This window comes from Aspergillus bombycis, assembly GCF_001792695.1.
Source record: "Aspergillus bombycis strain NRRL26010 chromosome Unknown contig00203, whole genome shotgun sequence".
In the NCBI taxonomy this organism is placed as follows: Eukaryota; Fungi; Ascomycota; class Eurotiomycetes; order Eurotiales; family Aspergillaceae; genus Aspergillus; species Aspergillus bombycis.
In genome coordinates, this window is record NW_019170205.1 from 4,909 (window position 1) to 29,202 (window position 24,294).

General features: G+C 48.4%; 9 protein-coding genes across 9 annotated transcripts; 3 read left to right on the plus strand and 6 right to left on the minus strand.

Moving 5' to 3' along the window:
* Nucleotides 1-613: 613 nt before the first annotated feature.
* ABOM_011924 (MFS transporter) lies at nt 614-2,341 on the minus strand (the record flags this gene model as incomplete). Its single annotated transcript, XM_022539052.1, has 4 exons — nt 614-1,441; nt 1,498-1,581; nt 1,640-2,012; nt 2,076-2,341. 4 exons carry the CDS (start codon nt 2,339-2,341, stop codon nt 614-616), a joined length of 1,551 nt encoding a protein of 516 aa, XP_022383187.1.
* A 2,294-nt stretch (nt 2,342-4,635) lies between these two features.
* ABOM_011925 (uncharacterized protein) lies at nt 4,636-6,085 on the minus strand (the record flags this gene model as incomplete). The annotated part of the gene is made up of 7 exons (XM_022539053.1): nt 4,636-4,824; nt 4,900-5,322; nt 5,405-5,639; nt 5,684-5,720; nt 5,774-5,804; nt 5,859-5,895; nt 5,961-6,085. The coding sequence occupies 7 exons, from the start codon at nt 6,083-6,085 to the stop codon at nt 4,636-4,638; spliced, it is 1,077 nt and encodes a 358-aa protein (XP_022383188.1).
* A 365-nt stretch (nt 6,086-6,450) lies between these two features.
* Nucleotides 6,451-7,654, plus strand: ABOM_011926 (uncharacterized protein; the record flags this gene model as incomplete). Its single annotated transcript, XM_022539054.1, has 2 exons — nt 6,451-6,714; nt 7,343-7,654. 2 exons carry the CDS (start codon nt 6,451-6,453, stop codon nt 7,652-7,654), a joined length of 576 nt encoding a protein of 191 aa, XP_022383185.1.
* Nucleotides 7,655-8,372: 718 nt separating this feature from the next.
* Nucleotides 8,373-11,436, minus strand: ABOM_011927 (UDP-glucoronosyl and UDP-glucosyl transferase family protein; the record flags this gene model as incomplete). The annotated part of the gene is made up of 5 exons (XM_022539055.1): nt 8,373-9,254; nt 9,606-9,692; nt 9,970-10,123; nt 10,194-10,832; nt 10,895-11,436. The coding sequence occupies 5 exons, from the start codon at nt 11,434-11,436 to the stop codon at nt 8,373-8,375; spliced, it is 2,304 nt and encodes a 767-aa protein (XP_022383186.1).
* An 829-nt stretch (nt 11,437-12,265) lies between these two features.
* ABOM_011928 (MFS transporter) lies at nt 12,266-14,086 on the minus strand (the record flags this gene model as incomplete). The annotated part of the gene is made up of 1 exon (XM_022539056.1): nt 12,266-14,086. One exon carries the CDS (start codon nt 14,084-14,086, stop codon nt 12,266-12,268), a length of 1,821 nt encoding a protein of 606 aa, XP_022383181.1.
* Nucleotides 14,087-15,580: 1,494 nt separating this feature from the next.
* On the minus strand, nt 15,581-16,262 carry ABOM_011929 (F-box domain protein; the record flags this gene model as incomplete). The annotated part of the gene is made up of 3 exons (XM_022539057.1): nt 15,581-15,678; nt 15,742-16,176; nt 16,232-16,262. 3 exons carry the CDS (start codon nt 16,260-16,262, stop codon nt 15,581-15,583), a joined length of 564 nt encoding a protein of 187 aa, XP_022383182.1.
* A 1,319-nt stretch (nt 16,263-17,581) lies between these two features.
* On the plus strand, nt 17,582-19,028 carry ABOM_011930 (UDP-glucose:hexose-1-phosphate uridylyltransferase; the record flags this gene model as incomplete). The annotated part of the gene is made up of 4 exons (XM_022539058.1): nt 17,582-17,730; nt 17,843-18,027; nt 18,103-18,868; nt 18,923-19,028. Coding segments are annotated over 4 exons (1,206 nt in total), but the record flags the coding sequence as incomplete, so codon positions are not given.
* A 236-nt stretch (nt 19,029-19,264) lies between these two features.
* ABOM_011931 (Erg28 family protein) lies at nt 19,265-19,766 on the minus strand (the record flags this gene model as incomplete). Its single annotated transcript, XM_022539059.1, has 2 exons — nt 19,265-19,627; nt 19,704-19,766. 2 exons carry the CDS (start codon nt 19,764-19,766, stop codon nt 19,265-19,267), a joined length of 426 nt encoding a protein of 141 aa, XP_022383178.1.
* A 301-nt stretch (nt 19,767-20,067) lies between these two features.
* ABOM_011932 (ketoreductase) lies at nt 20,068-21,169 on the plus strand (the record flags this gene model as incomplete). The annotated part of the gene is made up of 2 exons (XM_022539060.1): nt 20,068-20,244; nt 20,306-21,169. The coding sequence occupies 2 exons, from the start codon at nt 20,068-20,070 to the stop codon at nt 21,167-21,169; spliced, it is 1,041 nt and encodes a 346-aa protein (XP_022383180.1).
* Between the last annotated feature and the right edge of the window lie 3,125 nt (nt 21,170-24,294).

The following is a 24,294-nucleotide window of genomic DNA, read 5'->3' on the forward strand; positions in this document are numbered from 1 at the left end:
GTAATTATTTACGATTTCATACATGTTACAGGTCATAACCGGCTCGCCAAGCATGTCATCCGAGCTTAACCTATCGGAAAGTATAAGCTTACTCCTATTGTGTATCGTAGGAGAGTCGATGATCAGGGATTGTCAGTAGTGGCGAGCTAGTGGTAGATTGTCCTAGTTCTTCAGTGAGCGGTTTCTGTTACAGGTTATGTGATGGTCGGATTGGGAAGGTTACCCTACCCACATTCCAGAGACACCTGGAAACTATTGGGATCTGCATGTTTTATTGGATCCACCAGGCATCCAAGAGTACCTATAGTCTATAGATAAGGCAATACTGTTTCATGCAGTTTGTTACAGCCTTGCCATGTAATGATGTTGGGATAGCATGTACTGTGGATGATTCTTGGGAGAAAGCCAGAAAATATAAATAAATCAAATCGCTTCAGACGCCCATATGTTGCATCGTTGTAGGAAAAGCAACCCATAACAGATAGAAAGTAAAATCAAGAACATCGCTAAACACAACCTTGGTCGAATCCCGAAATCAAACGTTCTATGTCATGTCACATCAAGATGAACGCCAATTATATGCAAGAAAAGCTCACAGTTACAACCAAAGGAGTTATGTCATCTTCGGCATGAATTTGGGGTTGGTCCGGATGCTTTCCCCATATTTCAGTAAGAAGAATGATGTCGGTGCAAAGGCAAGCGCAATAAAACCAAGGAGGGTGTTTCCCCAGCCTAGGCCAAGTGTTTCGTACAAGGGCGTACCGGCCAAAGGGATAGTGGCCCCAAAAACGCATCGCAAGGCCAGCTCAGCGGAGACAGCACTGGCAGCGTAGAGGGTATATGAATCAACAAGATACACCTGAGTAACGAGGTGTACATAGAAGATCCCTGTACCGATGAAGAAAGTTCCAATAATGGGGACAATCCAATGAAGCCTATACTGTGCGGACCAGCCGTACCAGAACAGGCCAATGGGGACTAGAAAACATCCAAGCACAAGAGGTGGAAGGCGATGCTCTGGTTTCATCTGGCCGTGGATCTTTTCCTGCTTTTTGATATGTCGATCAGAGTAGTAGCCAACTGTGATCTGTCCGACGCAAAAGCCCATGCCAAGGCCCAGATATCCAAGGCCTGCTTGACCTGGGCTGAAACCGTAGACATTCTCAAAGACATCGGTGAAGGTTGTGAAAAGAATGTACATATAGCTGTAAGTGACGGCGCTGTAAAGGGATACTATCAAGACAATAGGCGACAAAAAGAGGAATTTGATTGGTCGCGTCAGCGATGCCAAAAGCATCTGGCCAGCTGTACGTTCGGAGTCAAACTTGGTGTGATAGTGCTGCCCAGTAGCCTTCTGGAGACTCATTGCTTTGCGCCGTAGTATCGTTGGCGCATACGTCTCACGGAGAAATATCAGCGATGCAATAACAACGACGCCTCCCTACTACAGTGTTAATTTTGCTTTATCTGAGCGCGAGTACAAGAACATCAACTTACCAGTATTGCCTCAAGCCACACAGTCCATCGCCATCCCACATTCTCCACCATGTAGCCTCCGAAGATAGGACCGATTACAAAACCCTATAGTCAGGGTTAGCAACATCAGATAAAGGACAGATCAACGGTTAGTTATACGTACAAGCAAGGGTCCCACGGTCCATATGGTCATTGCAGTTCCCCGTTTTTCCATGGGAATCATGTCAGCAACAAACCCTCCTCCAACTGTTACCGGCACTGAGCTGGCAATTCCCATGATTAGTCGAGAAACAATAAGCATGGAGATATTGACGCTGGATCCGCAGACTATTGCTGCGATCATGAAGAGGGCATTCGCTCCGTGTGTCACTGGTAATCTTCCACTCATTTCTGTAATTGGTGTAAGTACGAGTGGCCCCACTGCTGCTCCCATCACGTAGATAGAGACCATGAGAGATGCAAGAGAAGAGTTGTCAATGTGGAACTCCTTCAGAACTTCCGGGACCCCGGGAGCGAAAATGGTGGAGACCAGAGACCTAATAGTTGTTAGCATACTACCCGCCATAGGACTTTAGAAGTTCAAAAGGAGCCAAACATACGTATTGAAACTGCTCACTGATATCAGGCCAATAATGAGCCATTTCCGAGCATCGGACCAGTTCATGGGATTCCGAGGGTCGTCGGGGCCATCCCAGTGGACAAGATTGTCAAGCTCATCTTGGGATTGTTCACCGGCCTCAATGTCGCGGCACTCAACCCTCACACGAGCGTTTTCCTTTTCGACAAAGGACCCCAGACACTCCAGGCTAGATTCAGGGCTGGGTTCGACCGAGCTGTCAGGATCACCGGAAGACTGCGTCGACATGACGATCACGAAGGGAATGGGAATTGTAAGATCCTTGGGGATGAAATGAATTGAATAGACATTAACAAGCGGGCCATCATGGTCTTCTAAATATCTAAAGCGGATACAAGCAAATGTAATATTGGAGTCACTTCGTCGGAGATGACCACCATGATGTTACCCTGATTTTGGAGTGAACGCGCGTCCATACAGTCGGACAATTCTTGGTATGCTGGACCCTTGCTGTCTAGCCGGCCGGGACTCCAATGCTCTGTACAGCTTGAAACGCCTGGACCATGATACATGGTGGGTACATACAATTAAAAATATCAGGCGCACAGCACGGGTAGGGAACAAGCAAAAAGGGTGGCGTTTCCACAGGAATCCCTTACATGGATTGGCTCTATTCGAGCTCTGCCTCAGACAATGCCAATTAGCTGGGCTTGTCAACACATGATCTACATAGGTTATGCTTAGGACACCTAATGATCCCCACATGATGTATTGCGGCGTCTGGGTGCTCAGGCACCCCTTTCGAGATATCCCACAGTTTCTTAGCTGCCCAGGCATGCGGTTCTATAGTGTTACCCACTTGGGACTTGCACATGATGAATGTTGACGTGTCTTGAGTGGAGGATGAAGGGTCGAAACCAGCCATGGGAGGAGTATGGTGTAACTGGAATATCATAATAGAGGGAGAATGAGCCCTATTTGGAATTGGAATCCGTGCCCAGGGAACTCACCCGATGGATCAGTCCGTAGATCAGAATTTTTTTTTCGGGACCCCTTGAGGTGTTCATGGTAGGAGTCACCGCTATAGAGTTGGGGGGTGACCCATCAGGTGGAGATAGGAGACCGGGCTAGACGGGTCTGTCTGCTATGTGTTCTATGTAAGAAGCGACACAGAATTGATTCTAAATTCGAATCATGCGGGAAATTCACAACAATTTCCATGTAAAGGACCCATGGCGTGATGGGGCATGGTTGCTATGATGTGATATTGAGACGAAGACAACATGAAGTATGCAGATCCGTGTTCCAAGAAATGCCTGAGGACCTCGACTAAAGCGGCAACGATCCGCCGCCGGTACCTTCCTTCCCGCGGGAGATCCTCAGGCTCCCCTCTGTCGATGCCCTACCCGTTGTCAATCCCAGCCGCATCGTTCCTTTCTTTCTCTTCTTTCATTCTTCTTCATCCTTTCATTGACGGAATCGTCGGCTTTCCTCCGACAAGCATTGCGCCGTCAAATCATACTACCTATCAAATTGCCCATCCTAGATTCTAGATTTGACACATGAAGAGGATCTTCAGAGCTATTACTAACTCTTGAGCCAATAAATGAGTTGGATCTGCAGGAGACGCTACCTCAAAATCAAGGCCATCCGAGAAGCTTAACCAACCGTTAAGCTTTGGTGGATAACCGAATCTTCGAGCCCGCTTGGCCGTTCCTTGGGACTCCGTGTGAGCTCTGAAAAGTTGCCCTTCGAAGTCTGGTTCCCGGAGATGTACCCACCTACAATGGAAACCCGCCACAGCCGATCTATCGGGCCTAGGGAGCTTGTCCCTCGGGCTACAATTAGAAACAAACCTCCACATGTTGAAACTGACCGCTGAGTACGGCCAACGCGCGTTCGGGATTGCGCACATGTTGCGAGTTTTCGGTAAACTGGAAGAATGTCCGAACAATCTCGACAGCTCATCGGGAAATTTTTACCCAGAACAGAGAACAGCCCATAAAGTACACCAGAGTGTTCGTGGGCTTTCGCCTATTCTCGTTTGTTGGCTCATCTTAGCACTCCACTTACCTAGCCGACTGACTCCTAATCTAGGTGTCAGAGAACTCATCTTCATAACATCTATGAACTTTTCTCCTGGCATTCCCGATGCCGGCACAGAATTTTCCTCCGCATGCGCTGGCGCGCATAGGAGCAGCCACAACTAAGGAACCCGAGCGCGCTTCAAATAGCACTTAAGAGCAGCTGATATATACAGCTCACATGATCTAGATAGACTTTACTGAGCTTCTATTGATTTCAGCACTGGGCTTTGGCTTCCTGGCGATGGTCAAACAAAATTCCCTGACCCCATGATCAGCGCAGCGGTGTACTGTTTCTCTACCTCTCAGTGAGTTCAGCGGGCATCGATGAAGCCATTCACAACGCTGCCGTTGTGACATTAAAATTCATTTAATGCACTAGCTTAGTTTTTCAAAGTGCGGGATAGCTGAATATCATACCACTGCTCCTCGGGCAGCATTGGCATACTTTTGATGCAGGCTACCTTATTCTTACTACACTTCACGGGTGCCTGAATGCTAAGCGTATGGGATTAAGTTAATAGTTGGGTTTCTCTTGTTCCCGCCAAAGCCGCTGACTCCAAAATTCTCCTCTAGTCGGATTTCCTCAGCAGTGGTCTTTTCATAGAACCATTTATGTTTCTTGTCTTGATGTTGAACAAGAGATCGGCGCTTTCTTCCACAATCCGTCAGTGTTCTTTTCGTATCCTATCGATAATTGCTCTTTATCAGTGCCCTCCATTTTTCCCCTCCTGCATAATATTCTCTGATCTGCTCGCAAACTTCCCAGATCCTTCTTCGGTTGACAAGCCCAGGAATATAGTTCCATGTCCCTTCCTTATAGTGAGACTTTTGAAAAAGATCCAGGAGTGTCAGGGAGAGTCGAGACACCGACTCCCCAGAGTAAAACGTGTCAGTATCCTGGAGCTCCCAGAGCCAAGGCATATCAGCTCGCAGTACTTTCATCAAAAGGTCGCTTGGAAGAACGGTGGCATTCATCGATGGCGATGCAGCTTTAACGGCAAGTACAGACGCAACGGGAAGGCGCTTAAATATCTCTAGTCGGATCTCGGCCGGTACCTTGTCGAATATATCCCGTCTCATGTGGTTTTCTGAGGAACCGGGCAAGAGGTCATTCGTTTCACCCCGAATGAAATCGAGATAAGAGTCTAGTTGAGGTATTTCGACAGGATTCATGATTAATACCTACCGTTGTACTCTAACATGAGAAAGAGTCGTTCCAGGGAGGACGCGCAAAGCTGGATTGGAAGCAACATATGGAACATACCTCTTCGCCTCGTATACATCTCCACGGCCCATTCAAGATCAGACTGGGCTTGCCATAGTCTAGTCTTAACCTGGTGTATGGCTCACACTCCAACTCCTCAAGAACGTCACATAAACTGGCTCGGTCGAAGGTTGTATTACTGTTTTGAGTAATGCACCTCCTGAGTATCTCCTGGTAACAGACGCGATGGACAGGCCAAGCAACCGGTTCGTGGCAAAACCCGTGATCGTAGTACCTACGAACAGTTAGCACGGAAAACGAAAGGTGTCAGAGACATACACGGTGAGTGTTGGCTCGGGAATGGGGTGTATATCATCTATTCATAATCAGACCTGTCGATCACCCAAACATACGACCAGAGACACCAACTATCCTCTCCCGGAGAAGTACGTAGCCAGTTCTAAGTATCATCATTAGTCCGATCAACACACGATAATGTAAAGAAACATCTCACAGAACCAATGGCATGACAGACGCCCGAGAAGAAGTAGCTATAGCCATCCGTCAGACCAAGCAAAACGAAAGCATACACGGAGGGCATAAAATAAGATAAAACCTTCCCGGACGACGAGCATAGTCAATACCCACAGCATGAAGCTGTGTCAACCAGTCCAGATCGCTATCTTTGAGGACTTCCACATCATAGGCATCTGGGTCCTGGCCCTCGGGGTCAATTTTCATGTCGGCCGTTGAAAAAGGCGAGCCACAAAGGGCGCAGTAGAACTCCTTCATTTCAGTATTGGGAATCTGATTTGAGGGGAGACACTTATACCAGATCCCTGGGGTTTCATAAAGAATTTGGAAGGTGGTTGGCGCTTTTCTTTATTCAGATCTAGTGGGTGGGGCTGCTTGTCAACGAGTGATAGCTATATGTCGGCGGGCAAGACTATAGAGACATAGAGGCTCCTAACTAACATAATAACCTACATTTTCTCTCCATTCAGTCACTTGCTCGATTATAGGATTCGCCGTATCTCAATCTATGTCTATATTGAATTTTGTCTCGCCTGTAACCTTCTCGGATATCAAGTCCTTTAATAATAAAGATGCAGCAACGCATGCGCTTTGATGATGTTGCTTGGGCGCAAAGTGAAACTATCTCAGATGCCTGGGTGGAAGAGCTTTTCGAAGAAGATACTCTGAGAGTGATTGGCAATTTTATTATCGAGCATCGAAAGGGAGTCCCACTTGAATTATGTCAACCTCTAGCAGGGGCATTCAATGTATCCTTTCGGATGAAATTTGAGGATGGTGGCTCAGCACTGATTCGATTCCCCAAACCTGGAGCCACCATGTTCCCTGAGGAAAAGGTGAGAAGAGAAGTGACAGTAATCAGGTATCTTCAGGAGCATACTTCGATCTCCGTACCATTCATCCTACACTGGGGAACAAAGAAGGATAGTCCCCTCAATCTAAGCTCGTTTATCCTGATGGAATACATTGAACACGCCAACACTCAATCTTGAAGATCGCCCCATTCTCGATCCGTCTTTCGGAATTGACAAACTGGAAATGCTCTACGGACAGCTGGCAGACATTTTACTTCAGCTATCACAGCTATCACTGCCTCGGATCGGCTCTCTTGCTCAGGTTGATGACTTCACATGGGAAGTCAGAGACCGGCCTCTGTCGATCGGTATGAATGAACTCGTGCGTCTAGGAACGCTGCCACGATCGACATTGCCAGCCACCACAATTGAGACAACATCCTCCTATTTCAGTGCCCTCGCCGGATTATATCTTGAACATTTGTCCCATCAATGAAATAATGCAGTTGACTCCACAAAGGATTGTCGGCGTAAGCTTATCGCCAGACAGCTTTTCTCCAGGCTTGCCAGAGAGGGCAGACGTACCCATTCTACAAATGACCATAGACCCTTCAAGATATAGTATGCTGATCTTCGGCCCTCGAATGTATTGATCAACAAAAGCCTTCAGGTCGTTGGTGTCATTGACTGGGAGTTCACATACGCAGCACCGGTTGAGTTTTCTCACGCACCTCCATGGTGGTTGCTTCTTGAACAGCCCGAGTACTGGCCAGATGGGATAGAGGCTTGGACAAAGGCATTTGAAACTCGTCTAGACACATTCCTTGAAGTTCTTACCGAACGTGAGGAAACAGCTCTGCAACAGGGCAGGTTAAGAGGGGAACAGAGACTCTCTGGTCCCATGAAACAGAGCTGGGTAAATGGCGACTTTTGGGTCACAAACGCAGCGAGGAAAAATTTCGCATTCGATACGACCTTCTGAAAGAAACTTGACCATTGATGCTTTGGTCCTTGCACATTAGCCGAGGAAAATCAATGGAAGAAAAGGATTGAATTGTTGAGGGACGAAAAGCGTCAGTATGTAGAACAAGTTGTGAGCCAAAAGCTTGAGCAGATAAAAACGAGGGTTCTAGCATGGGACCCAGAGGAAGTGGATACGGCCGAAGTCCGCCATTCCGTTGTCTAATCAGATCTCAATTCAAATATTGCAAAGTATTCGCAGGTTCGCATCTTTCTCGTCAGGCTTCTTACACAATGACCGCAGAACAGAACCCCAAGCATAGGCCACTACATGCCTTGGCGAGGCCGCAAGCTGGTTGAGATGTAATAGACTACTGTAAATAGGTGAATATAGAGCTTGTGCGGAAAGATTGAGTACAGCTGTTGCTTTCACTAATTGGATAGTAGTCATTGTATGACTCTGCAGAGGTCTGTTGTTTGTCTTATGGGTTTGGTGGGCTAAACCTGGCCAGTATGGCCTCTGTATGTATATGCCTTCTTTCCCTTAGTTTTAAGTATGGAGTTATTGCTGCACTGTTAGCTATTGTATGATTAATGGATCCGGAATCTGTCCATCTTTACTACTATGACTCTTCTCTAGAGTATCTACAAGGTATTATACAGTATACCTTAGATCCTAAACCTGATTTTCTAATAAACTGAGGATCATAAATCAATTATTTCTATAAACATACAATCTATTAATTATCATACTCCAAGCCAGACTCCTTTCGAATCGCCCCATAAACACCTGCAACATCACCCTTCACGCCCTTCTCCTTCTTCACCTCCTGCAAATACGCATCAGTAACCTCCACACTCCTCAATCTCACACCCGCTTCCTGCGCAATGCTAGTCGCATGACCCAGATCCTTTCTAGCCAAGTCGACCGCAAACAACGGCTCATCACGCTTGTGGTAATCGCCTTCGACCATCCGATCCGCGTACTTGGCGAACGGTCCACCTAGCCACGTGTGGATCCATTTCTGGTACATGTCGGCACCGAGACCGGATTTCTCCGCCAGCACGAGACCCTCAGCGACGGTCTCCACGGTGTTGAGGATGAAAGTGTTGCCTAGGATCTTGAGCTGGGAGGCACGGCCGACATCGTCGCCGGGCAAGGGAAGGGTGGCCTTTGCCGTGACGCCCTCGAAGAACGGCTGAAGTCTGTCGATTGCTTCTTGCTTTCCAGCGGGGACGACGATCATCTGGCCTGCGTCGGCCATGTTGGGGGCGCCGAAGACGGGGCAGGCGATAAAGGTGGCGCCGCGCTCGAGGAGGGTGGCGTGGATGCGGCGGGAGGTGTTGGGGTGGACGGTGGAGCAGTCGACAATGAGCTTAGAGGTGAGATCCAAGGAGGAGTCGGAGACGATGGTGTTAATGATTTGGTCGAGGGCTTGGTCATCGCCGACGCAGATGAAGGCGATTGTAGCCTGTTGCACGGCCTCGGGGATGGTGGTTGCGACGGTGGCTTTGTTGGAGCCAATTGACTCGGCGAAAGCGGTGGCCCTGGATGTTGTGCGGTTGTAGAGGATTATGGGTGCGGTCTGGGGACCTTTCAGGGCGATATTGCGGCTCATACCCTGTGGGATGTTAGTTTCTCTTGAAGAAATATTGATATTGATTGATCTGTATATATATATATATATACACGGGGAGGTATCTACTTACCCGGCCGATGTTGCCCAGGCCGAGCCATGCTACTCTTTCTGAAGCCATTGTGTCAATGTGTGATCTGTTCTTCCTGATTGAATTGAAGAGGAGGGTTATAGAGCATTCATGGAAGGGCCGCGGGCAGGTAATTTATAGAGTGAGGGGATCTACGAGGGGACTGCGTCATGCGGGGCATTTCGGGGGCTCGGCGTCACGTTTCCTTCCTAAAAGCTTAGCCGGCGTGGGGACTCGGAGCTGATCTTACATTCGGAGTCTGGAACTCTTGAAGCCTTTCCTGTCGCAATGGAGTTGACTGGTTGCAGAAGTGCGATATGCCCGTTGTCGGGGGCGCAATGGAAGAAGACACTCTGAATAGATTACCAATCCTCAGCCGTCGACGAACGGACCAATTCCGCTGTCCAATTGACGTCGATCAAATAAATACAAGTCCACCGAGAGAGACAACAAGAATGAGTCAATCCTTACACGCTTGCGCTCTTTCTTTCACCGGCACATTTTCGTGTTGCACGGCTCTCTAAGCAAGGAAATAATCTTCTCACAGGCGATGACTCGTCCATCTTTTGGCCCCAATTTAGCTGCAATAGTTTTCGCCCGGTGTCGCATCGGCTCGCTCTGGGCGCTTACTAGCACCCGAATCAGCGCCTGCCCCAATTCCGGTCCATTGACGCCTGGCGCAGTCTTGCGACTGGCCCAAATCCCAATGCCTAGCCATTCTGCGCGCAAGGCGAAATCGTAGGTGTCGAGCCAGACGGGGATGATGACTTGTGGCACGCCAGCCCTAAATCAAACATGCTGTCAGAAACTGGAAATACCCGCATCCAGGAGTTTACAGCTCTGGATATACTGACCGTATCGCTTCGTGATACGAATTGGACCCCCCATGGTGAACCATGCATTCTACATGGTCACTCGTGAGAATGCAAATAGGCTCTACTGCCAGCCACGGCTCAACCCGAACTTGTCCCTCTGCGACGGCCGTACGCAGATCGTCGGGCAGAGTGATGTCCTCGAGAACTGTACCAGGGCTTGGCTTGATTTTCCATAGGATTTGGACACCCGGCCTTCTATCCAGGAGCATGCGGAATCCCACCATGAGCTCTTTCAGAACATCGATTGTATACGTCACATGTGATCCCAGGTTCACCAGCACTGTTGGTCGTCGTCCGAGCCAAGAAGCCAGTTCTGGATCCTCTTCGGCAATCGGAGCACAAGGGCGCAGTATGGGACCGCACAGTGTGAAGCTGTCGGGAAAGTAGCAAGGAATTTCGGTCTCTTGTCTGGCCGGCAGGAGAACTACAGTCTTGTCCTTGTTCAGCTGTTGCGGGATGTGCGCAGAGGTTATACTGGACAACCCATGAGCATCGCGATATTCCGCGAGCTCTCGGGCTCTTGGATTGCCCAAAAGGGTCAATATCAGCCGAAGGGCAAGATAAGCGTTTGGAAGAATCAGGTACCATGGTAAAGGGTAAGGGAAACCGGAACACATGCTGAATGATCAGTCAAGAGACAAAGAGCAAGGGGCCGCGTACAGATAGACTATATCTCTCACATTGGATGCTTCCACAGGCTCGCCAACCTCGGCTGTATCGTCAGTTCCTTGAAGGTGTTAGGAGACAGGGCCACATAACGCTGTTCTAGCATGCGACACGCATCAACTGCCTGCAAGAAGAGTGGATCAAGCACAACAATGGCTGGCTGGAGCGTGCGGATGAGGGTACAGCAGTCCTGATATATTGCCATATACTGCGGGCCATCCCACGGGGTTGCCACTGCAGGCAGGGTGTGCTTGTATGTGTCCAGGGCTGCTCGGAACCCGACATTATGAACGTGAAATGAATCGGTACGTATATCGAACCAAGTATTGGCCTCTACCATAGGAGGACCAGTGATTGGATGGAAAGTCGTACGATTTCTTACTGATGACAGGTATGCGGCACGGACATTGAGCTTGGAGACAGCGGGCTCCAAAGGAGCGAACGAACCGATATGGACATCGTAAGAGCGAATGAGAAATTCATGGGCCACGGCTAAACTGACGGTTGCCTGGCCCAGCTCACTGAATGTCAGAAAGAGAATGACTGATGGTGCCATCACGCAAGTATGTGATGGAGTAAGGAAGATCAGTAATGAAGGATTAGGCAAAAGATGAATAGAAGTGAAGTGTCCAAAGTCGGTATGGGGCTAGCAGTGAGAGGCATTGAGGGAACAATACGAAAAGAAACCTATTTGTTAGCCATGATTTCCTTCTACGAATACAATGCTAGAATCTCTTTTCGAGCAGATTCTTAGGAGTATAAGAACCGACATGAAATGCAGAATATGTATGAATAGTCAGCAGACCTTCTTTTGTGTAATCATTCCAGTTCAATTTTAAGTGCAATCCGCCATGGTCCAGTGAGTATTGCTCTGAATCATATGAATTTATTAATATTAGAGGTATTTCTATTAGGAAAATGAACATGGATGTGTGGTGCTGGTGGAGAATTAGGCCAAGGTATGTGCATACATGCCCCCATCCGCTATTCTCCATCTATTGTATGTAGATATAGTATGACTTTGGATACGACGGGACTGCCCCCTCCTCTTCACCGCTCGTAATCAGCAACTGTGCATACGTTCCACAAGGAGGATGTAGTTTCACTTCCTGCATGATGACTTCACCCCCGGAACGGAAGCGGCACTATCCGTCTGTGTCGAGTAACCAAGCGCTTGTTTTGGGTGTATATCACTCGCCGTTTCATAAGCCACTGACGCTTAAGCTTGGCAACCAATATCTTCCATGGATTAACCAAGGAAGTACATCGTCAGCGATTGCTGGTGTGGCACCTGCTATAATCAGGCGATCGACCAGGCCAATCATGAGGCATCAGGAGCCTCCGAGGAAAGAACTAACGAATGCAGCTGTCCCCATCTAGTCCTTTCATCCGCGACCACTAATGGCCGAATTGCGGGTATTGACACGGTCAATGTCGTAGGGGTTTTCCTCGTACTGTGTCGCAGTGCGGCCCAAAGAGTGTCCGGACTTCTTAGATGCCCGAGAACCTCGTCGATCAAGTGCAACCTGGGATGGAATAGTGGAGAGGCTATCGGAGTCATCGCTGTCACTGCTCATATAGACAGACTCGGCTTTCTCAGCCACAGTCACTTTCTCTTGAGTTGGCTCTTGACGCGGGGGCTCATTCTGCTTGGCTGCGAGGCGCTGCATGAATGCCTCGGCCTCGGCAGCGTAAACACAGCGCTTACGAATCCGGGCCCCGTAAATATAGAACAAAATGGGGAATGGCACACACGCGACGGCCAAGAAAGCGGGAATGGAAGAGGCCCAGTGAATGCCTAGGTTGCGATACATGTAGGTGGTGAATAGCGGAAAGGCGAAGCCGAATAGAGACCGAAGAGCCGAGTTAGCTGCAAGGACCGATGCTGAATAGATCGTGTAGGCATCGATCAGATAGTTGAAGACACTGAGGAAGACCAAGACTAGTCCAAACCCAAACGGTACGCCCGCAGCCACCGGGGCCATCCAGTGGATGGTTGGATAGTTAGTCCACGCGAACCAGAAAAGACCGATGGGCAGGGCGATTCCTCCAACAATACTTGGAGGAAGACGGACCTCGGGTGCAAGACGACCCGTGGTTTGCTCACACAGCTTAGCATAACGGAAATTGTCTGGAACGGTGCAAGCGACTGCGATGATCATCCCGACCAGAATGCCCATGAAAGCCAAGCCTCCAATACCCTCACTCCAGCCACGGACTTCCTGGAACACAATCGGATAGGCCGCAAATAACATGTACAACGTTCCATATATGATAGCCATATAGATACAGAACAGAAGCACAATCGGCTCCTTAAAGAGTAGAAGCCATGGGCGGGAGAGGGCCGTAGTCAATGTTTTGGTCAACGTCGCTCTACCCCGTTCGATATCCAGTTTACTGCGGTAGACCTGGCCACTTAGTTCAGAAAGTTTCTCAGCTCGGCGACGCAGCAGGACGGGAGCATATGTCTCTGGCAACAATATGCACATGGACAGCCATACAACACCTGCTAACGCCGCTAGAAAGCCTTCCACCCAGCGCCAGCCCGCGGCAGAGCCAAGAAATCCTCCAATCACTGGGCCAAACGTAGGACCGCAGAGCGGTGCTGCAGCGAAGAGACTGATCGCAATGCCACGCTTTGAAGCCGGAAACATATCTGCAATTGTACCGCCTGCATTTCCGAAAGGTGATGATCCGAAAAATCCTGCGAGAAAACGTAGGATAATAAGGGTTTGAATGTTCTGAGCTCCAGCAGCTCCCGCATTGAAAGCAGTGAGGAGAAAGAATGTGCTAGTGAAAATATGTCGACGACCAAATGTCTCACTCATTGGTGCCCAGATCAACGGTCCAAAGGCAAATCCCAAGACAAAGAGGGAGATCCCGAGGATAGCAACTTCCTGCTCACAGCCAAAATCCTTGACAATCTGGCCCATGCCGCCTGAGTATGCAGAGGAAACCAATGCAACCGCGAGGGTGACAAAGGAGACTAAGATAGTATAGGACCATTTCTGGACCTCACTGAAGTCCATCGGGTTGCGCGGGTCGTTGGGGATCCAACTGACAACGTAAGGGTCATCTTCGGTTCCTGATCCGGTATAACGATAATTAACCACTTCAGGTGTAACAACCTTTTGGTCGAGGACTAAACGCCAGTAGGGTATCTTGGAGGGTAGAGACACCTCGCCACCCCCGGCTAAACCAGTCATGCCGGTTGTGGTACTAGATATCCTGATCAGTTATGAATACTTAATGCCCACTCCAGCCTCAATTTGTCCCTTTGAAGACATGCATATGCCATGGGATCGACAGAGTGATGGACCCACCTGATGTTTATCTTATAGAGGAACGTTTGCGAACCAGTATCGCGCTATCAGCAGTGTTATGCTTCGTGTGCTCCTAAAAAGTGAATGGAGAAGTGTAGATCATAAGAATCCAATGTCATGGGGCACTGGAGACAATTAAAAAAAAAAAATAAAATTTGAAACGTAATCAGAAAAAAAAAATATTTGAATCTCCTAGGATAGCAACCGAGAGATGCCTCGGTTATATGTACAGAAAGATCGAAGAAAATCTGCGTTGCATAAAACCACGTACTAATTCAACAACGTGTCAGTGCATTTGGTTAACGCCACTAGATATCCACTTTTCATTAGATATCCTTTCGAGTGTTACATATGCAGATCCCTAAAACCTTGAATAGGATGGCATATATACCCGTTCAAACATGTCTTCAACCCTTCAAACTTCGAGGGTAGAACCAACAAATAACAAGAACCGCCACAGCCAAACAAGACTTCGCCGCGACGGTTCCTGGCACTACTGGCGACAAGCTTGCTTGGCCAAGTGGAGCACCGTCTGGATATGTGACAAACGACAGCATATATCGACCTATGAAGTATATACTTCAAATACATAATACTATGCATTGAGACGCGTAGTATCGATTTTCGCATATCTTGAGCCCTACCCTGACCACCCCCACGTTTTATCACTTACAAAACCACTGCGGAGAGTAGGTCGACAACGATGAATGGACGAGTCGGCAAAAGTCGGCATTCCGTGCCGACAAAGCGGATCCACGCAGTGGAGAAAATAAGCGAGACCACATCAGCGCCTCCGGAAGAAGATGCCGAACTACTACCACCAGGCAACAGTGCCGATATTGCATGTTTAACGTAGCATTTGATGTATTGCTTCGGGTGACTGCGTGTCATTGCCTCGGCGTTGTTAATTTCTTGTCGCATAGGTGTTTTGATTTATTCTCTCGGAAGCTATCATTCCTGAGCGTCATCGCAACTGGTTGTCAGGCAACTGTTTATTTAGTGATCACCTTAGTATGCACTTAGGTGTATTAATGCTTAGGAGAGAATGTGCACTGCATAGATCGTTCTTGAGAATTGGCAAAGGTATTGGGTCAATAGCTCAGAAAACTTGGTGAGTTGTTCGAGGTACTTGCGAGAGGGGCTGCAATATTGTCCAAACGTGTATGCACATACATTGGTTGAGTAGTACACACGCGGGGTAGAAAACATCAAGGTAGGCCAGAAGTTTAAGAGATATGATAAAGAAAACCTTTAAACAAGACTTACTCAAAAGACGGATAATTGTATACTGTAAAGCATTGAAGCTGTAATGTGATATATATAGTCCATAGAACGTTAGTACAACAATGTGATAAACGGCCTAGAATGGTGTACAATCTATCCGCGGCTCCGTGTGAAGTTCACAACTTTGGGGAAACTGTGCTTCAATGACTTCTCCAGTGTCATAAAGAGACGAGTAGTTCGGACATGTAATTCTAGAATTAGAAAGGATTAAAATGAAGGATACATTGGAGGTCTTGATGCACAGATGGACGTACCTTCTATAGTCAATTCATAGCTAGCAGATTGCTCCTCCTCACGATAAGAAAGAACTGGTCCACCCCAAGCCCAGTTCCCAGATTCGTCCATTGGATTCTTCTCCTTAACCCGCACCTTAAGACCAACGTTCTTGTTTTGACCCACCCAAACCATCTGATAGGGAACCTCACTGGTCGACGAATAGGCAGTATTATCGGATTCTTCCGACCCTGGAGAGGACCCAAAAGATTGACCGGAATGCTTCGCATGGTTCCTTAGCCAGTCTCTGAACAACCTGATAACACCGTTTTCAACAGTCACTGCACCCAGAGGAAAATTACTCCCCCACATCACTTCCACTACATTCACGGCTACACATAATTGGATGAAATTTTCAAACGCTTCCAGATGAATAGGAAGTGTCACGACTGAACCGTCCGCTTGCTCCTGGTTGACTGTCGACACAATCAGCATTGACCTACACAACCCGTTTCCCTGCAGATACCCTACCCGCTGATGGAAACCGCCTTCCTCCGCCCATTCTCCCCATTCCTACCACACAAGGCCGAAATCTAGAATAAAGGGAACCGAGTCTTCCTAGCTGCTGTGGTGTATCAACATTCTCGTATAATGAGCCCTCTCCTTCGTACTGGTTAGTCAAACCATCCGTACCGAGGTATTTGCAAAAGACGTGGGGTTCGGTAGAATACGAGCTCGGATTTAAACAGTCGAGCATAAGGTTGTATTCGTTCAGTGATACAGATACAAGAATTCGGTAGTGCAGGATCCGCAATATTAAAGCATAGAACCGGCGGGAAACCGTCGTCAAGGGGAGAAGGGAGGGAGTTGGCAATGGGGATAAGATCTGAACGAACACCTGAACGTCATTTTATAAGGTTTAGCTCAGAGGTAAATTGATGCCAGCCCAATCTCATACCTCATTTGGAAGGGAATAGAGGTGGAGCCAGGACCGATGAGTGGCCATGCTTTGCAATGAAATGTGGGCTGCTATGCATTTGCTGGTATCTGTTCTATTAGAGAGGTAGGACAACCAATCATGAATGATATAATTAGATGAATAACCTTGAAGCGCTAATGTAAACGGTCAATGTGAGGTAGAAGTGAGTACCCTTGGAAGCTTCCCCAGATATTGCTGATAAGCCATGTCGATAAGAGTCCACCAGTTGCCCCTCGTTTCGTGGGACCAGCCAATCGGGTCCTGACGTCAGCCTAGATGCGATGCTGGGACTTTATTACTAAAATCCTATCAATCCTTAGTCGGCCCGGTTCATTTCACACAGGACACTCGGGCAGCCGGTGTGAAGCTCGGCTAGCCAAGACAAAACGGCTAATATCAACACCGTTTGCTACGGAAAACGGACGGGAAAAGTGCGCTAGGAAAGAGCACCCTACCCACTCGGCGTCGTTCCGCCACCAATCTGATCCAATGCGGATAATTGATGGGTGTACTAAAGCAAATATCCCGTAGTTTGACGTTGTTCCTGCATAGATGGAAGACAGCCACGCGCATTGAACGATCTGCCCCTGTGAGGCAAATCGACGGTAGTGGAAAAAAATGTAGTCAATTCAATGCGTTACAGATAGCGCTGCAAACTGTGCTGTAAATAAGGCTGAGGCCATTCTCAGGAACGTGACTGTTATTTACCCGAACAGACGTCATGCCGAAGTTTTATATTCATTCCCCCGTGGTGGTCTCGGTGTGTTCGGTACCGAAAGGGTCTCTGTTAATTTTCCGGAGACCCCGCGAAAGAGGCCATGTGCCCCGCCGCCGTCGCTTCATCTTCTCTGACCTTCTCTCCTGTCTCCTTCCCCTCTTTTATTTTTTTTTCTTCTTGTAGTTTGTCTCTCCTCCGTCGCACAGCATACGCGTGCTATTCGCAATCAACCATGGTCGAAAACGTCCTTGATGATATCTCCCACCGGAGGTATAACCCACTCCGCGGTTCTTCCATCTTAGTGTCCCCCCACAGAACTAAGCGTCCTTGGCAGTAAGTCTTGAGAGAAATTTTCCCTTGATTTCTGAGTGTAATGGCTGCGCTTGACCAAACGAGGAATGAACAAACCTGAAGTTCTAGAGAGCTAAACTTCCGCTGTAAACAGAGGAGCACAAGAAAGTCCTTCCAAGACAACTCTGCCCACCTATGACCCTGCTTGCTATCTGTGCCCAGGCAACAAGCGTGCGCAAGGAGATGCGAACCCCAAGTACGAAAAGACTTTCGTTTTCGTCAACGATTACAGCGCTGTCAAGGAGGAGCAAGCGCCATATAGTCCGGATAATGCAGACGGTGCGTTCTCATATAAGCTCGAGCAGAAAGTGTAGGTCCTTGTCACAGCGCTAACGTGTACACGATCTATTTTAGATCTGGAATCTTTCTTCCTGAAGGCAGAGCCTGTCACTGGCAAATGCTACGTGCTCACCTTCTCAGCGGCCCACAACCTCACCTTGGCAGATCTGTCTCCAGCCGAGATTGCTCCCGTCATCGACGCTTGGACTGAGATCTACAGTGCACATCTGTCACCTAAGTCACCGTTGGCTGCTCTTGCCCCGGCGACCACTCTACCTCCCAACTCCCCCACCGCTGATCTGGCCAAGCCCAAGGAACAATATCGGTATATGCAAATTTTCGAGAACAAGGGCGCGGCTATGGGGTGCTCGAACCCTCACCCCCATGGACAAGTCTGGACCACCAGCTCGCTACCCGAAGAGCCAGCGATGGAGCTGGAACAACTTAAGAAATACCGCAAGGAGCACGGAGGCAAGCACATGTTAGAAGATTATGCGGCTCTCGAAAGCCAGAAGAAGGAGCGTGTGGTGTTCGAGAACGGAGCATTCCTGGTTGTCTGCCCCTGGTGGGGAGTTTGGCCATTCGAGACAATGATTGTTAGCAAACAACACAAGCGTGCGCTCGTTGACCTAAATGCCAACGAGAAGGCACAGTTGGCCGAGGCCATCGCAGAGGTCACCAGACGTTACGATAATTTGTTCGAGACGCACTTCCCATACAGCATGGGTATCCATCAGGCACCACTCGATGGGACTGAAGAGGAGATTGAGTCTTCGTATCTGCACTTGCACTTCTACCCTCCTTTGTTGCGCAGCGCAACTGTGCGGAAGTTTTTGGTTGGGTAAGTTATAGATCCTACGTACTCTCTCTCATCAAGTGGCTGATTGATTTCTAGTTATGAAATGATGGGCGAGCCTCAGCGAGACATCACCCCCGAGCAAGCGGCGGCAAGATTAAGGAACTGTGGAGGAGAGCTGTATAGGAAGAAGTTGGACGGGTAGGATATCACGAACAGAGTAGGGTAGAATGATCCCATATCCTGAATGAGTCACGGTGTACAGAAACAACTTTTGTTAGTCATGGGTATCTAGTATTTATATTTTTTTTTATTTCCGCCTTGTAACACCAGGTCTGCTTTGCATATAAGCTTCATGCGATCGACCAGGATCTCGAGTAGAGAGAAAGAGAGACGGCAGAGATACACCGAGGAATAGGTTAATGTCTTGCATGTAAAGAATTAAGCAAAAAGATAGTGTTCCCTCTGTGTCACCATCCAAGCCAGAGTCGACGACGCAACGATAAGAGGGCTCACGAAACGTCCCTTAAGTTGGGCACTACCGAAACCCAGCCACTCGCCAACAAAGTGCACCAAGGCGATTCCAAAAGTCCAGATAGCGAGGTCATATGCCACAGGGGTCGTGATGTTGTAAGCTGCGTACATTCGGATCACAGCGGAGAGGAAAGTCCAGGTGCCAAAAGTGCGAGAGGATAAGGGGTTGGTGAGTGGACGACCATCAGCGGATCGTCCATTGTAAAGCTCCGCGGCGTAGGAATCCGATCGGTACGCCTGAATGCTGTTTGCCGAAGAGACTACCGAGACCTAGAAAGAGTTCAAACTTAGCGTGATGCTTAGGTGTGGATGAAGCGATTAGAGGAATTGTGAATAGGAGACGTACCAGGAAAAGCCACTTGGGCAGAAAGCCCTCGAAAGGAGGTAAGTAGGAGAGAATAGCAGCCATTGCTTATTGGGTGGTGTGCTGTGGCGGGGGGTATCAAGGGATTGACGGAGCCTTGCTTTTAGTTAGAGTGATGTGTGATATAGGTACTAGTAGCTGAGAGCTATTAGCAGTCAGTACCTTAGGGAAGGAGCACAAGCAATGGTTGGGGGCCGAGGTTCTTTTCTTGGCACAACAACTCTCATTCTGTTAACTTTCCTCCGATCTCCGCGTCGGCCGTGAATTCTCCCTCAAAAACCGACCCAGGTCTTTCTTCCATTGTTGGACCTCAATTCGTCTCATTCAAGGGGAAAAGGCGCCAATCATGGATTTCCTGTCGAAGCATACGACTTGCCTGTCTAACCTGGAGCTTAACCTTGCTCCCGGATGGCAGACCGTCAGCGCATATTTCCTTCTTGCAGCAGGAAGCTTGTTTGTCGCCTCTAGGGCATTGACCTTTGTTAGAGTCCTTGCCAGCCTGTTTGTTCTTCCTGGAAAATCGGTGAGTCGCGGTTAAAATCTGGATAGATAGACCTCAAAAACACTGACTTTCGATGTGCCAGCTTCGCTCTTTCGGCCCCAAGGGTAGCTGGGCCGTTGTCACAGGTGCCTCCGATGGATTGGGCAAGGAATTCTCACTTCAACTTGCTCGTGCTGGTTTCAACATCGTCCTCGTCTCCCGTACTGCCTCGAAGCTGACTGCATTGTCCGAGGAGATCACCTCCAAGTACGCCTCCGTTCAGACCAAAACCCTGGCTATGGACTTTGCTCGCAACGAAGATAGCGACTATGAGAAGCTGAAGACCCTAGTGGATGAGCTAGACGTAGCCATTCTAGTAAACAATGTTGGAAAGAGCCATGACATCCCCACTCCGTTTGCATTGACTTCTCAGGAGGAGATGACGGACATCATAACTATCAATTGCATGGGAACCCTGCGTGCTACTCAGTTGATTGTGCCAGGCATGATGCAGCGCAAGCGTGGGTTGATCCTGACAATGGGATCGTTTGGTGGCCTTCTCCCAACTCCTCTTCTTGCCACTTACTCTGGTAGCAAGGCCTTCCTGCAGCAGTGGTCGACGGCTCTCGGCTCGGAACTGGAGCAGCACGGTATCACCGTTGAGCTCGTACAGGCATATCTCATCACTTCTGCTATGTCAAAGATTCGCCGGGCCAGTGCTACGATCCCCGATCCCCGGTCGTTCGTCAAGTCGGTGTTGTCCAAGATTGGCCGCAATGGCGGATCTCCATTCTATGCTTACAGCTCATCGCCCTACTGGAGCCATGGATTGATGGCCTACTTCTTGACCTGTATCGCCGGAACCATGGGGAAGTTCGTTACTTCTCAGAACCGGGGAATGCACGAGTCCATTCGGAAGCGAGCTTTGCGCAAGGCCGAGCGCGAAAAGGCGAAGAAGAGCACTTAAGCGAAGGTATCTGCCGTGCTTAAATCCGTTGCTGCAGAGACTCGCAGTATATCGTGTGGTTGATACTGCAGGGAGGGCAGCATGATGACATGAATTTCAGTGTTTATTGGGTTAATCCGTTGTTTGAACGAGATTGGGCGCTGAATGATCTTGGATGAAGATGCTGCAAAAAAAAAGGCATCGTTTTATTACAGTAGTAGAAGTTTAATCGACGTCAGAAACACAATCTATTTCATGAGAGGCGGTTACTATTGTTAGTGTTCATTATTAGGTCACTAGGTGTTAGGTTGGCTGCCGGATAGTTTCTCAGTCTACAAGAAGTAACGCGGTATATAGCTTTCTAGATTCCACATTATGCATCCCGTGAGCAGCAGTACGGCCTCTCCATTCTGCATCAGACTAATCCTTCCCTCTCAGTATTGCGATGTGAGGTGCCAAGGTGCAGAGTGCTCAACAGCAACAACCATATATGCCGCTCGCAGGGTTACAGGGCATGTCAAGATGCGATCTGGTTGCCCACCATGCATTAATTGTCCCACAGTGACTAGCATATTCTATGTATCGTTTCAACACCACGGCGATCCGTTATGCCAACCTTGATAGCTTTAACTGCCAATCGGTAGCTCTATAACCTGACAAGAACATGATCTTTGCTACCGCATTCCAGAAATAAGGATGTGAGGATACCGTCGAGGCAGATGTTTTGTCTGAACGCTGCTCGGAACACCTCACAAAATATCTGGATTAATTTAGTGGAAGGGTTTAGGCAATACTAATTAGATAGTTCACATTGGCCAAACATAGTGATGAAAGCCTGGGGTGGCCTAAGGTGATGGGGATCTGATCACGTTGTCTATTATACACAGAACGTCTGAGGCGCCTGGGTCCACCATGGAATAGGCTGGACTCTCTAGGCCCTGTGTCTGAAAGTCCTGGCAGCCGCAATTTTGGTTATCGCCGGTTACAATGACCTTTGTCAAAGCTCCGTTCATTGCTCTGGAACCTTAACGCAAGTGTAAATTGGTGATATCAGAATCAATAACCAGGTCATCACCCGTGTTAACTCGAACGCGAGTATATTCCACAAGTCACGAATCTACCACCTTGGTGTCACCACTAGTGGCGAGTAAGAGCCTAGAACCCAAGTATTAATCGGAAGTGAATATGATCACCATGCCATGGACGGCAGTTATAGGCAGTATCGCATTAGCCTAATGCCTTAGGAACCCCAAGTATTGGCATTGGCATTGGCATGCTAGAACTGTGGGAGAAAGTCGTACGACTTTTCTAAACAAGGCCGAATGTCTTGTCCTTGGGGCAAGCCACTAATATAGAAAAAGCTAAGCTACTTTGATACAGCTATTGATAGGTAAATCCACCAACTCACCAATCAAATGCCAGCGATAGGCCTCAAAATGCAGCTGGTGTGGAGCTGGTGGCAGGTTACTGTATAGGGTTATAGTCTCACCTCCGGTGAATGTCTTTGTACTTCGTCGCCATGACTTTTCCCAAGGACCGATCCTGGAGTACCACGTGTTGCAGAAACCGGAGATTTGGGGGTTTTTGACTCTGGATACTGGAGTGCTGGGGTCTGGAGAAACACGCGATGTCTTTCTTGACATGGAGTAGAGAAGCTGGGGAAGTCTGCAGCCCAAGAGTTGGCGTGTAGCTTAATCCGTGATGTTCTGGTAGCACAAACATACAGACTATTGCTTACTATTTCTTCCGTCTATAGCACAATGCATTATTGATGGCCAGAATACAAGGCTGTTTGTTTCTCAGCAGTTTCAATTGTGCCTATCATGGTGCTATAGTGCTGTCTGATATCATCTGGGTAGCATCATGGATGTCGTATCCCGGGAGTACTGTGCAACTACTACAACCTGGCTACGAAAAATCTGTGTGATACTCTACCACGGAAAGTAGCATGCAATGTATCTTATGACGCAGGCCGAGACACCTGCGAAACACATTTGCCATCCCGAGAAACCCGCCAATAGTAAAATTTGCGGTGCCGTAACTCGTCCAGGAACATCGGTTGGTTTCCATGGTATTGCCGCCGAGCAAGAATGCACGTCCCGGTTTGTGATCTACTGATTATACGATCGTCAATATAGACAAGGAGGTAAAAAGAAGCAACAGACAAGCAAATACTATCAAGAGACATGAAGGCAAAAGAGTTATACCAGCACATGATTTAGATTGCATGATGACTTCCATGATTGTCATACCACCGGGAGTTGACCACGAATAGGGCCGCCTAGATGCCCGAATGACTAAAGAGGTTAACCACTTCTGTTGATCTGCATGCAGACTTTTTCCCGACTAGACTCAATCCATTAAGGCCTGTTTCCGTACGGCATGCCGATGTGTCCTGGGTAGGGTAACGCCGTGGTTTCACCGGAGGCCGAATTGGTCGAGTCTGAGAGATTTTTCTCGGCAAGCCTCCGAGTGGAACCACGACCCACACAGGAGAATAGGTTGTAACCTCAGCCGTTGTTTGTTGAGACTAAAGATGCACCATTCAACATCGGCTCGACTGAAGTCTGTACTTCTCAACAATGGTTGGATGGGAATCGGACAGTGGGTCAGACGCCAAGGTGCTTTGATGCGACGACCCACCACTTGAACGCACCAGCAGAAAATTTTCTCCTTGGTTAGGGCGAAGCTATTCCGTATGTGACGTCGAGTTGACCGAATCGGCACACCGAGTCACTGACGGACCACGATGCCGACTTCTCGGACGGCCGATAGGTTCGGAATGATTCCAGTGACATACATGCATAGCAGAAGACATGCATGGGATATTATTGTACAGAGTAGGTATCGCAGTCCAACAATGTGACCTTCCACTAAAGATTGAATTTGTCACCTTCATAATCATATTATTCTTTTTTTTTTCTAGCCAAGCCTACAGAGACAGAGTTCGGATGCTGCAGGTTAACTTTATCGGCATCATCATTTACCTTTTACTTCCCGACTCGGGATCGCCCAGAAATTTTTTTCTCTCAGGGTGGATCCATTTAGATCTGCCACGACTCTTGGTACCAGCTCGGAACCAGAAAACTTTACTCATAGTACGTATTGTGTGTCTTCAGGGGAGCTATTATTAAATTTGGCGCCAG